Source organism: Lactuca serriola, mitochondrion, assembly GCF_051521515.1.
Source record: "Lactuca serriola mitochondrion, complete genome".
NCBI classification, from domain to species: Eukaryota; Viridiplantae; Streptophyta; class Magnoliopsida; order Asterales; family Asteraceae; genus Lactuca; species Lactuca serriola.
This window is the reverse complement of record NC_042378.1, coordinates 350001-363328: the sequence shown is the minus strand read 5'-3', so window position 1 is coordinate 363328 and position 13328 is coordinate 350001. Positions and strand designations below refer to the sequence as shown.

The following is a 13328-nucleotide window of genomic DNA, read 5'->3' as shown; positions in this document are numbered from 1 at the left end:
TACACCCTAGCCCTACCTGGGTCTTTAGAGTAATACCGCTGTCTGTCCCCTGGAGGTTATCCTAAACCATTTTCTAGGGGAGAAATACTGGCTCAGGGTAAAGGCAGCCCCCCGTCGGGTAAAATCCCATAATGCCTGTCCCAAGGCCGAAGAAACATGGCTCTGTGCCTTGTTCCTCTCATGGTCTGGGTTGAGTCTAGTATTTCTGTGGGTAAAGGCACCTCATATACTCTTATGTCCTACGGAATCGAAAATCTATCCTACGGAATCGAGATTATGAAAGTCCTTAAGTATAAGGGAAGCCTATCGATAAAGTTGGTCATTCCTACGGGGGCTTCAAGGAAAAGCTAGCGGCATAAGCAGTTCTGAGAGAAAATCCCGAGTATTACTCTTTAAATAGATGATAAAAGAAAAAATGAAATTGTTATTTGACAGATTGAGAGTTAATCACACTAGAAATGATATATATTACACAGGTAATGGTGGAATGCTGCCGGAAAGCTATCGTTTCGGAAAAAAGGATACGTTCTCTAAGCGTAGAGGTCTGAATTTGCGAAGGTCAATTCCTAAGCCAATCCAGCCTTTGACTTATACTCCCCCCACAAATAATCCGAATTCTCATGTAAATAAGGATGAATTGCTTAATAGTTTTCCTATTTTAAGTCTACCTGTGAATAGTTTCCCTCTTACTGATTTAAAAGAAAGTCTGATTGTTGAACAACTTAAAGTTCAATCAGCTAAAGATGCTATTCTGGCGTTATATTTCCGTTTTTTTCCAGAGCATACTCGTTTCCAAAGATATGAATTTATAATGAGCAATTCAGCGAAGAAAATGTTAATGTATGTCTTTCAATCTCTCGGGTTATCAAAAATGTTACGTTTTTCAACCCCAGATTTGTTTGAAAATACCAGGTTCAAGGGTGGGTTGCACCATTGCTTAGATGTTCTCACCAGGACCCCGTATAAAAAAGTAATAGAATTTATAACATATTATAAAGGTATGTATGGGCGCTTAATCATATTTGTTAGCTTAGGGATTGGTTGTACTGTCTGGTACAACTTTATACCTGGAGTACCAGAAGTAGCACCTCCAGGAATCTTAGTACCGAGAGAGCTTCCGTATGATTCTTTCAAGGATGTTTCATTTGATATAGCCCCCTTTATGAAAATGAGTTATGTGGAGTATAAGTATATATCAGATCAAGTGTTATCCGCCTTTGATAATGTCTATCCGTTCAATGAAATCCATCTTCCTAGTGGTAACACTGCTGAAGGTAGCAATGCTAGGGTGGCCCTTGGTTTAGGGATCATAGTAGCAGCCTTTCTCGGAATGGGTATGATGTCATATTCATCTCCTCCTGATTTAGAATTAATAAGTACTTTGAAAGTTCAAGAATTACAAGAAATAATAGTAAAAAGATGAAAAACAAACAAGAAACAATTCAATCCAAATCTTCTTATAAGTTGACTATGATATGTGCAAGATCTTCTTATTATTCTACAATTTCTAGTTCGCTAGTTCAGCTATCAGAGGATATTGATTTTCTGTATAATGATTTAAAAAGCACTCAGAAATATAATCTATCTAAGAAAGAGTTATGTAATCTTCAACAGATATTGCTTTCAGGTTTTTACACTCTATCTCCGCTAAGGCTCAGGAGAATAAGTAGGGATGATCTACTAGAATTTTTATTTGCAACGCTACCTGATTTTCCTGACTTAACGTTTTATCCAAGCAGAGATAGTTCACACTATATAGTTGTTTTTCCATCAAAAAAAGAGGATGTCTTGGTGTTCATGGCATTGAGTATCCATTTCTATCGTTTGACTTATGGTTATGTGCCCAAGGAGAATTACAGATTATTAGATAGGTTAGGTCTCTTTTATTCTGGTATTCAAAACATGGGTAAGGTGAGTAGACTGTACCAGATTAACATGGATCCATCATTACAACTGATTCCTGAGAGTCTGGTTTTAGATGGTGTTAAGTCCTTTGTTGGGGCAGATTCGGTTTGTTATAAGCTGGTTAGTAGCTTTCTAAATCTCGAGACCTTTGATGAGGATGGTAGAAAGATATGCTTCGGTTGTATGCCAATTGTTGGAGAAATCAATAGGGTCTTATTCAATCTTACCTTAATGGAGTTCGACCGGCAGTTCAGCCATAAATATCCAGGGATTGCATTTGAAAGATTCATAGGTATGGTCTTTATAGCATGTACTGATGATCTAAGAATCGATGAATATCAAGTATTTGATATGATACAAGATCTCGGGCTGTCTTGTTCAATCGAGTATAAAGAACCAGGGCTAGAGCCTCTCTATTGTCGCAATAGGATGGTTGCTCTGGACTATGAGGGTAAGGTTGTCGTGTACAATCCTACAGATTACTATCCTACAGATTATGGTTAGTAGGGAGGTTGACAACAATTTAAGATAGGGAAAAAACATGCCGGTGCATTTCCATAGTTTATTTACTAGCAGGAGAGAGGAAGAGTCGCTATCTATCTATCCATATACGTATCAACAAATGTGGATCGGTCGATTGCCCCTAACCAGCAGCGGCAAGGAGGAGAAGACTCTAGAGGTTTGTCCCAAGTCATGCGAACACTCGCTGTAATCATGCCCTACCCGATGACAACTCAAGATTGGCAAGCATGTCCATCCGACTACTCATGGAAGCTTTGAACTTCTCCATGCGAAGTGGGTCTCCTTCACTTTACTAGAAGTTTTTTGATGCACGAGGAATTCTCTGAGAAAGGATTGGTAAGTAAGCATTCAGTGTGATTGGGGATAGGTTGGCACTGAGAATCGTCCCTTACCAGTGCTATCAAGAATAAGGATCTTCTATGAGAAATCCATGAGAGTGACTGCCAACATGAATGAGTAGTACGATCAACTGTTCTTCTGAGAAGTGGGCAACTCATGGAGTTTAGGGATTGCATGCTTGGGATTACAACGAGATATCAGGACTTTTATGCAGTTCATTGAGTCTCCACTTTCTTGTACTAGCTGACTAAAGGCGAGCTACTTTTGAATTCTCTAATTAACTAAGCTCTATCCATAGATAGTGTTCCCCACTGTAAAGAAATGCTAGCCCATGAATGAGGATCTATTTCCTTGGAGTCTTTGCCTTTAATAGTTTATAATATGATCTTACCAATTTGAAAGCGAGCTAGCGAAGTACCTCTTAGGAAAGCAGGTTATAACAAGCCAGTTTAAAAGTATGCTCTTGGGCTGTTTCCCTAGGAAGGAATATTGATAAGAGCTGGTGTTTTTCCTGCAAGTTTGAATGCCATTAAGCATTCCCCAGTGCTTATGCACCATCTAAAAGTCTCAGCTCCCTGTATAGTAAAACTATTAAGGTTACTTCTTTAATAAGCTTTTTCAAATTGTATAATAGCTAACCAACCGCTTAAAGCGGACTGCAACTGTACTTATTAGCTTTCCTCCAGCGATACTACAGATGGAATAGCTTCCCAGGCATTAGAGGATAAGCTTGACTTAGATTCAATTAATAGGGCATTTGCCCCGTCACTTGAATAAGCGGCAACCCCTTAGTGGCACAAGCCTCCTTTCCGGAGCTGTAAAGGAACTTCATTCCCATCTATTCGGCTCCTACCCGCTCCGACCAGGGGTTACCAATTCGTTATCAACGGCTTTCTTACAAGAAAATGTTATATCATGGGCTTGAGGTATCACCGTATAGATTTCCCTGTTTGGTACACATAGCTTTTCCTATCTCTCTTTTTAGCATTCCTTCTCTATAGCCTGTGTCTATCTTCTGTCAATTCCTATTCTCTATCTGGTCTAATCGGCTAAGTCTTCTATCTCTTTCGATGTAGTCGATGTCGGACTAGGAAAGCCAGTAAGGTCAAGTGTATTGAAGTTCTACCAATTCACTTACTAAGGAGCGTAACGAGCAAAATCTAAGGAGCTATAGTGTTGTTTCAGTTTCAGCCTTAGATTCTTTCTTTTTAGCATTCCTTATTAATCCTTTTTTAGGGAGATGTTGAGACTTTCAGGCTAGTAACAAAGTACCTTTCTAGGTGTAAGGATGCAGGTAAGAGAATCAATCTTAGCTGCTGTACATGTAGTAGCAGCATCCAGTCTAGCCTTGGTCTAATTCCTACTTAAAGGAGGGGTCTTATTCACTGTATGCGCATTCCCTGTATTCTATGTCCGACTATTCCACCTGAACCATATTAGTCAAGGGAGTAGGGCAGTCTTAGTGAAATTACCCTGGGGAAGATCTTATTAGCTCCTATTGATTCTAGGTTATATGCCGACAGTTCTATTGACAGCGTAGGATTTGACGATCGTAGTATGATTGATTCCCGACCGGGGAAGACTTCTTATATAATAGAAGGGAAAGCAAGCTAATTCCAATGATTCGAGATCTGGATAATGCATTGAGCAAAGCTGCTGAAATAGGACCGCTTGTCAGCCTACTCCTCCATTTATAGATTTCTATTCTATAATAGAAGAAATAAAGCCTCGAGCTATTAATTACTATGAGAGCTAAGCTACTCTTTTTGCTTAAGAAAGATGGTCATAAAACGAGATCTTTCATCAGCTAGGCCTGACCTGGTGACATACTCCAGATGAGTGGCCAATCCCTGGAAGATCCTGATTCTGATTCAGTAGTATGCCATATTGGAATGAAAGGAAAGTAAGCTGCTTCACGACCCTTTCACTTTATTAGCTTTTAGGCCATGCAGAAGGAGCTAGCTCGACCATTTACTGAGCTCTTTTCGAAATGGTAAGACTTTCCTGCTATATGAGAATGAACTCATTTCAAATGCTTCGCCTCTCTCCCATTGTTCCTTCCTCCTTCGTGCCCGATCCGGTCAGTAGGCGTCAGTGAAGTGAATGCTGTATGCTAAGAGGGGAAATGCCGACATCTAGCACATAGAAGAGCGGATTCGCTTCCTATTCCGATGAGATGTCAGTTCCTTTCGTGCAACCTGCTCTTGCATATGCCTCTTATTCCTCGTACAAAAAACCTATTTCATTGCCTGAATGGCACCGGCTCGATAAGGCAGATCTGTGGGAAGACGTCGAAGCGGGTTTAGAATCCGCCCCGGGGGAAATAATAGGTCAATCAGGTTCATCCCTCTTGCCAATACTAGTAGTCTTAGAAGGAGTTGCAACCTAAAGGGCTATTCCTGATCTTTCCTGTGATTCAATCGATTCCTAAGAACTTACCTCTCGCAAGGAACATCACTTTCGTATAGTTGAAAAACTCCCTTTTATTTCAAAATTGAATTCGTAACCACTGCTATCTCATGGAATAGGAATAAGCGCCGCTAGTCTTTCTTTTCTTTTACAGACTCCGAAATTTACTTCTTTCCAAAGGCTTGGCTAGCTGGAAGGCAAGAGCGCTATAAGAGGTCTTGAGGGTCGAAGGATGAAGGTCCGAGGCTACTGGTGGCCAAGCTTCTAAGTACTTAGCCAACGGATACGAATTCGAAAAAACGGTCAATCTCCGAAAGGCCTTTGCAGAGCTTTAGGGGGAATACTTTTGTGGTCTTTCACCTTCTTCCTTTTGACTGGCCAATATCTTTGAATCAGGGCTTTCGCTATTCCCACAGTCCCTTAGTCCCGTCGGTCTATCTCATATTCGCAGAAGAAGGAACTTGCTTAATGCCATGCCGGAAGTGTAATTAAGTAGGCGGTTGGTCGTATAAAAGTCTTTGAAGTAAGGTTCAATGCTAGGTTCAATGCTTAGCGTTTAGTTAGGATATTTTTCATACGAGTATGCCCTTATCCCGTAAGCCTGCCATCGTTGGAAGCCCCTTCCATTCGGCCCAAGCTTTCTTTCGATTACGTCTGCTTCCTAAAAACCTTAGTTAGTCGTTTAGTCAAAGCCGTACGTATGCCCCTTTCGAATCGTTCTATCATTCGAAGTAGGAGCAGGGGTAGCGGGCAGAGAATGGTATAGCGAGTTCATGTGCTTGCAGTTGGTTTACTACCATCCCCCTAACCTTTAGTCTCTGTGAAGTGTCTCTCAGGTATTGGGAGAACATCATGCCCCTTAGCTCGCTTGTATCGGATCAAGGGGGGAGCTTACTTCACTTGTTTTCTTTAAGTAACATGCCAGGAAAGCAGCTGATAAAGAGCGCCATCACCTTACTTAAGAAAGGGCTTATGCGAAAGAGAGCACCGCTTACCCGAGAAGAGAATCCGCTTTCCTTGTTTTTTTGCTTATTCCTAGCCAGAGAAATGAAACTAATCTCGAGATCCAGAAACCTATCTATACGCCTAGCATTAAGCTAAAGAAATATCGTTAGCCCTACTACTTTTATTGAAAGGAAGAACTTAGGACTTTGGGACTTACCCTAGCATTCCAATTGAAACTCAAGGAGATGGAACTAAACTGGCAATTTTCCTCTTTCTAGGTGACTAGAGGGAATGCTACTACAGATACAGCAACTCAATCCCGAGAGAAAAGATTTGTGAGGTAAGGTCTATAGACTGTAAGGCTGAAGGCTTGAATGGAAGAGCACTCCTACTTACTTTTGGGATAAATCCTAGACACCTTTGACACCTGATCTCCGGTAGGACTCTTATTTGATAGGCATTAGGGGATTTTAGGTTTTGGGGTTTCACTTGCAGACCCTGCATCCATAAGTCTCCTATCCTAAGTGTCTTTCTCTGCATGAATAAAGTTCTTCGACAGGACCATCCCGACCGAGGGCTAATCATAGATCTACTATGGTATTTTCTTCTTTTCTTGGTTCAAATCCTTTTCAGGAAGCATTATATTGAGTAACTCCAAGAGTAGAATCAGCAGCTCACCTCACGTTTTAGGAAGAAAATGAGGAATCACACGTAGACGGACCTGAGCATTCTCCTGCTCTACGGAGCTAGAGTTGGGGCTGCTTGACGCTCTTCTCCTTTCGAGTGAATTACTTATGCTCTGATGCCTTTGATCAAATGGAAGGATGGATGCCAGCCTTTAGCAACTTCGTTCGGTACATTCCTTCTACCCAGCTCTATAGATGAGAGACTACCAAACTTAGAAAGAGGGGTCCCTAGTATGTGATTGAGTCAAGTTGTCCAGTGCTTCTGCTGAGAGAAAGAGAGTCTATTGACTGGCCTACCTACGCCCGTACACATCCGCAGTTCTTCTCCCAGCGCTGTAATTTTTTTTGAGCTAGATCCGGAAATTGAAATAGGCTAGAGCTCCCTGTCCTTTTTTCTAAGGCTTTTTTGATCGAACTAGGAATCATACATTAGCTGAATGACTCGACAACCAGGTATTTCACTAACATGCACATAAGCTACCTATATTCTATATAACATCCCATCTCGTTTCATTGCCCCTGCATCCCGAAAAGATAGACTTCCTACTGGATGTCATACTAACTTGCAAGCTGTCAGCCTAGAGGGGAGGGCTCATAAGTCAACTAGCAGAGGGTGAAGGTGTACACTGCTGGTAAACCCTCTCTCTTTCTTCTCTAGGATCGAAGCTCAACTTGAATGAAAAGGGTATAGCTTCAAGCTTTTACCAGGTAATCATTCCTTCTTAGAAGAGTTTAAGCGCACTGGATCTCAACTCCTACACTGTCTCGCACAAAGATGTACTCCATCCAACTGAGCCAATAGAAGCGGTTAGAGCCGTTGGCTGATAATGGAGCAGGGAACAGTCATCACGAAAAGGTATCGAACAGTGGAAATACCTATCGGAGCACACTTTAGTATGAGTACTTGTCGCGAACTGGATTCGAACCAGCACCTCTGGGAGCAAAAGACAGGCCCAGCGAACTACCATTCATTCTGATCGCGACTTTGTTTACCCGGTTCCCCTCGCGGCTAAAGGGTACATCCGGGGCCGGTCGCATGGACCTACTTACCTTGCTTGTAGACCAGCTGCAGAGCTAACCCTTGTTCTATTGGTTTGATGCTACCAAGACGATTTCTTTATGCCCATCAAAGGACCTCGAGATGCTAATCCACGAAAAACGAGACGAGAAATTCGAAAGAAAAGAACTGATATACGGAACGAGGGCGACCCGTGGAAATACATCGGTTTCTTACTAGTGCAAAGGAACTCTTTCTTGGCAACTTGGACAACTTCTAACGATGTTTGTCCCGCATATCACTAGATCGATCGGTATCTTTACAAATTTCTAAAGCTTTCGTCTCAATTCATACTTAGCCGCGAGCAATCTACGTTTGTGATCTCGTATATTTTGCTTCTCCGACATCTTACTGACTTTCCCCCTCATCTTTTTGAAAAAAGCCGCTCCACGGTGGTAAAGTCTCATCTTGTGTGTTGGCCGAAGTTACAATAGTGACATTGAACCCTCGAATATGTTCGAAGATCTCGAAATGATCTTCCAGTTCCGGGGAGAATTCGCAAAACTCCATTTCCATCAAGAATTGAATGGACTTTTCCCGTATTTCGACCGGAAAATCTAACAGAGACATTACTGCGGAGATTCTTACCAAAAAATGAGACATTCCATGCCCTCGGAGAGTGCTTTGCCGTGCTAGGTCACTGACATATCCTTTTTTGTCTTGATTTTTTCCCAAGAATGGATTGGATCGAAACTCCTTTCCTGTCGAAGCCCTTTGTGTCTGTATTAATTTCTGACCGCACGGAATCTCCATAGCCAATTTTCCATTTTTTATTATGAAATCAGAGGGTGCTGCCTTTGGTACTACTCTTATTTTACACGATCCAGGAACTTCCATAACGTTGGCGTGATTCGGTTTGAGCAACGGATCCTGACGTGATACATCTTCGTAATGAAAATTGAGTGTAAACATTCTTTTTTTTTCTTTCCCAGTATCGATAGAATGAGCACTGTGAACTATCTGCTTCAAAAAAGATAGTTGTAAAAACATCAGAGCAATATATCGTAGTGTAGAACAGATTTTCAGTAATGGGGATCACATTAGTAGGAATATAGGCCAGTCTCCAGCTTCTATCCTTTTCATTTTTGTAGTGAAAGCAATAACAATAGGATTTCAATGATCTTCTTTACTTAGGTTTTATACTGACATATCAATTTGTTTTCTGCTAGCATATCATCCGCAAAGACATTCCTCAAGCATAGAATATCAGGATTTGAGCCCTTGAACTGACTTTTCGAACCCTTACATTCTAGAAAGCCTGATGGCATTGATTCAGCCATCATTGAACAGCTTTGAACCAGTCTGACATTCGATGAAGACCGAGCCAGACATTGGATGCTGCCCTAGCTGCAAGAACTCAATTAGCCTTGAATATCATATGATGAGACGTTCTGACTGCATCAAAAAATACTAGAAGAAAAAAACCAACACACTCCGCCAGCATCAACCTAAGTGTGGAAGGCGCCATTACCCTGGACCCAGCAGTTCTTAGACGACCACCTCCATCCTTGAGAGGATTCCCAGCATATCCGGGAACTCTCGATGGAGACAGGCATTGAATTAGAGCCAACTCGGCCAAATTCGTGGATTTTCTATGGAGAAGCAGTGGTTCATGGATGAATTTAAGGCCACACCCATGTGACATACTTCCATTTACACGAGGAGTATTTTCTATATAAAAAATCCCATGTCCGATAGTGCCTTTACCCTAGTCAGAATAAGAAAAAAGGATCCCTCTAGTATAATCACTAGAGACAGGCGCTAGTTATTCTCCCGGCTGAGTATATTTATCTACGACATTTGGCGTAAGATTCTACTCTTTTCAATGACAAATTGTCTATGCTACTTGAAAGGGAGAACCTGTGGCTGGATTGAATCCAATGCCCCGCAAACCTAAGGGTTCCTCCCTCATAGCACAGTCCTATGGCTTCTTAGAGAAGGGTAAAGGCACTCATAGCAAGATGAAAAACAGCAAACAGAAGACTCTAATCACTGGAAGGAAGCTAGGCAGGAGCCATTCAAAGCTTCGAGTTACCTCAGCTTGAGAGCGCTAGATAGAAGGAGTTCAAATGCATTCGATCCCCTATATAGATCCAGACGAGAAGACGCAAAGATGCTCTTATCATCTGTACTGCCTTTTGCATCTTCCTTGAAGGTTCTAGCAGACGAAGACGGAAGACATTGATCTAGTTATCTTTGTCTCTATCCTCTTTCTAAAGATAGATAAGCAAGGTTTTTCTCACTACTGGCAAGAAGCCTTAAGAGAAGAAGCTCTTTCTAGTGGAAGAGGCTGGGCAAGCACATCAAAGGCTGGGTTTTTAGTAGTTCAGGGTAGCCGAGAGCCCAGTAGAGAACTTTTATCTGACTAGGAGCAGCTAAGCCCCTACCTATATAGTCAAGAGGGATGGAGCCCCGAAAGAAGTAAGGCTAGTCGATTTCCAAGATTTTAGTAGCTCAGGAAAGGTTCCCGAGATTGGAGTGGGTCTATTAGCACTGGGACAGACCAGTTAGAAGAATCCTTATGAGGCTCAAAGATCTTGAAAAAAAAAGAACGAGTGAGGACGTGTCCAATCTGAACCAAGCTCAAAGCTAAAAAAGAATAAGGAAACACACTCTTTGTCGGAACAAGGAAGAACTGTTGACGTCAAACCAGCTTTTCCGCTCTTTCCCTCTCTTCTTTAGGGATTAGGGTGGTGTGCTCTTCTGAGTGGGTGTGTGTTGTGCCAGAAGGCATGCGTATAGTATAGAAAGATTCTCATCCAAGGACACCGGAATAAGGGTTTAATGACCTAAGTCTGGCTGCTAGAGATGAATCGATGTACTTACCTTACCAGCCTCATACATCTTCCCTGGTCCCTGCTCATTGCAAGGAGGAACGAAGGACTTTTGATGCTGTCCCAGAGCCGGCTTGGAGGGATCCCGATATCGATATGCTCTGCCGGAATATACAGATAAAATATGGATCGGATCATGGCCCGGATACACTCGTCCCTTCTTTCTCCGTCTAGATGCCCAGAGAGGATGAAACAAAAAAGGTTGAGATTCGCCGTTCATTGTCTCGGTTCGGCTCAGACTGGTCTGACTTCGGGGTTGGGAGAGATCGGAAATAAGCTGCCGTAGGCTTGGATGGAGCTATTTATGGTGAAGAGGAATGAGATGAAATGGTTCCGCATGGTTGTTCCGCACTTTAGTCTAATTCAGTTCCGTCAGGGGTTCTTTCGTTAGTTCGATGCAGATTCGTAACCATTGGTTCCAGGGAAAGAGGGATCACTAGCGGAGGTAGGCTCGCACTTAGATGTTCAATACCCGCTGTGCCCCAACCAAATTCAGGTGAATGAGCTGGTCGTTGCTTGGTTTTCCCCATCCTATGAGTCAAGCTTGGAGGGGATCTACCCATTGAAGATGCAGCTTCTCCGGATGGTGGTTCTTCCCCGCTAGAATGGGATTTGTCGGTGCCAGGTGGAATCCTTTGATTGAAGGTCAGGAAAGGAATACAATTGAGGTGTGGATTCAAGTAGTTAGTTCGCACTAGCTCGTACCACCTTGAATTGCAGTCGGCCTTGAAGGCTAGTAACTAGGATCAAGGACTAGGAAGGGAAGCTCTTCTTGTCCAACCGGTCGGGTTGCAGGACTGGTTGTTAGCGGAGAAGCCCAGGGAGAAAGATAGCTTATTAGAGCATTGGAGGTCGACGAATTCGTCTATCAGGCAATCTATCCTTAGCCTAAAGGCCCGTTAAAGCTCTAAGGTGCAGTGTGACCGGAGCGGTTGTAGAGTTTTGAAATGGGATTAGAGGCGACGCCTGAGTATGAGGAGATCGCACTGGATATGGCTACTCTTTACGGCAAAGGGGGCATTGCCCATAAGATAAGATAAGACTGCCTAGGACTTCCTATTATTGCTTCTAAGTGAAAGGTTGCCAGCAACAATATACTGAAGGCATTCAGACTCATTACCTTTCTTAGGTCTCATTGAGACTCCCTTTTAGAAAGAGAAATGAACAAGAACTTAACTCATCCGGAAACGTGATTCTATATCCTGTAAGCATCTGACAAGATCAAAAACCCTTTATCCTCTCGACGAGTGTCAGCTCCTTCCAGGTACGCTGGTTGGCTAGTGTTATGAAATAAAGAAGTCAAAGTAGAGCAAGTCCCACCTACCAGGTTAGCGGAGAGTGACTCACCTACCTGTTCTGAAGGAGGACTTACACGAGTAGTGGAAAGTACGATGCTAGGCGTGGAAGAGCTTTTTGTATGCCTTCTGAGATAAGAGCCTTCACAGCGGAGGTGAAAGCAAGATAGAATCGGGCTTGATTCCCCTTCTATGGGACAGTAGACAGGCTAGCTACTGGTGAGAAGCGATCTATCAATCCCTTCTCTTTAGGGCTTGGTATTGGAAAAGACCTCCTCTCAGAATTCTTCATGCGGCTATGGCAGATAACGGGCACTCTCAATCCAATAAGAAAAGTTCTAAAGCTCTTCGCCATACCTCTATCTCCAACAGACATTCATTATGGCAAGGCGTACTGATTCGATCACTTCCTGTAAAGACTTTCCTGTTCTTATGAAAGACAGCCGTATGTTAGGAAGAATTCAATCTCAAGCTCAAGACTTTACAAGGGGAAGGTAGCTGGTAAGCCCTTTTAGTCGATCTAGGCATAACACTTTCACCACTCTTAGGCAAGCGACTAAAGCAAGCCGAAATGTGCCGTTCATTCTAGTAGCTTAGACCTTTGTTGAGCCTCCTTACCTTAGAAGGACAGTCAAAAGCCGGTGCGTTGGTTAACGGCTTCCGAAGTGACTAATCGTAGCCAACTTATTCAAGATCTATACTTTCTCTTATTAGAAAGAATATGTATATTATTGCGGAGATGAAAGAAGTAGACGAAAAACTAGAGATGAGAGAAGCGAGCCCTGAAAGAGAAGGAGAGGAAGGAAACTAAGGGCTAACCCGACACCAACCCAATAGAGCTAGCCAGCAAGCTCAGGCTAAGAGATGGGTCAATCTCCATGCCCTTATCTTCTTCAAGCCCTTAAGGCTAAGAAGTCAACTAGCGGTCTAGGAAGGCTAAGAAGGCAACTAGCTGCTTAGCCGAACTCCTCACCTGGGGTGACGATATTCTGATTCAAGCTCTGAACCAAAGCTAATTCTTTTCTTCCTTTAAGCGTCAAACTTCAGATTTGAAGGCCTTTCCACTGCAAAAAAAACACTTGAATTAGATCTACGAAATGATCGACTCAAATAGATGGTCATCATAAGCTCTTTCTTTTCCTCCTCTTCCAGTTCTATTAATCAAAAGGCCATCATGGACCAAGATCCAAAGGGATCAATCTTTTACACCGATGTATCGTACTCTCTCGACCAGGTCATCATAAGAAAAGACTGCAAAATCTTTCCGAAGTGTTATAAAGAGGGAAGGCGCGCTACAACTAACATAACAGCCTCTTCCTTGCCCCCCTAAGAATCC

The 13328-nt window shown here is 42.6% G+C and overlaps 1 protein-coding gene across 1 annotated transcript, besides 1 other annotated feature; it reads right to left on the bottom strand.

Moving 5' to 3' along the window:
- Positions 1-7716: 7716 nt before the first annotated feature.
- Positions 7717-7780: a dispersed repeat (second copy of repeat X-14).
- Positions 7781-8211: 431 nt separating this feature from the next.
- rpl5 (ribosomal protein L5) lies at positions 8212-8775 on the bottom strand. Its single transcript has one exon. The coding sequence runs from the start codon at positions 8773-8775 to the stop codon at positions 8212-8214; it is 564 nt and encodes a 187-aa protein (YP_009640800.1).
- Positions 8776-13328: the final 4553 nt, after the last annotated feature.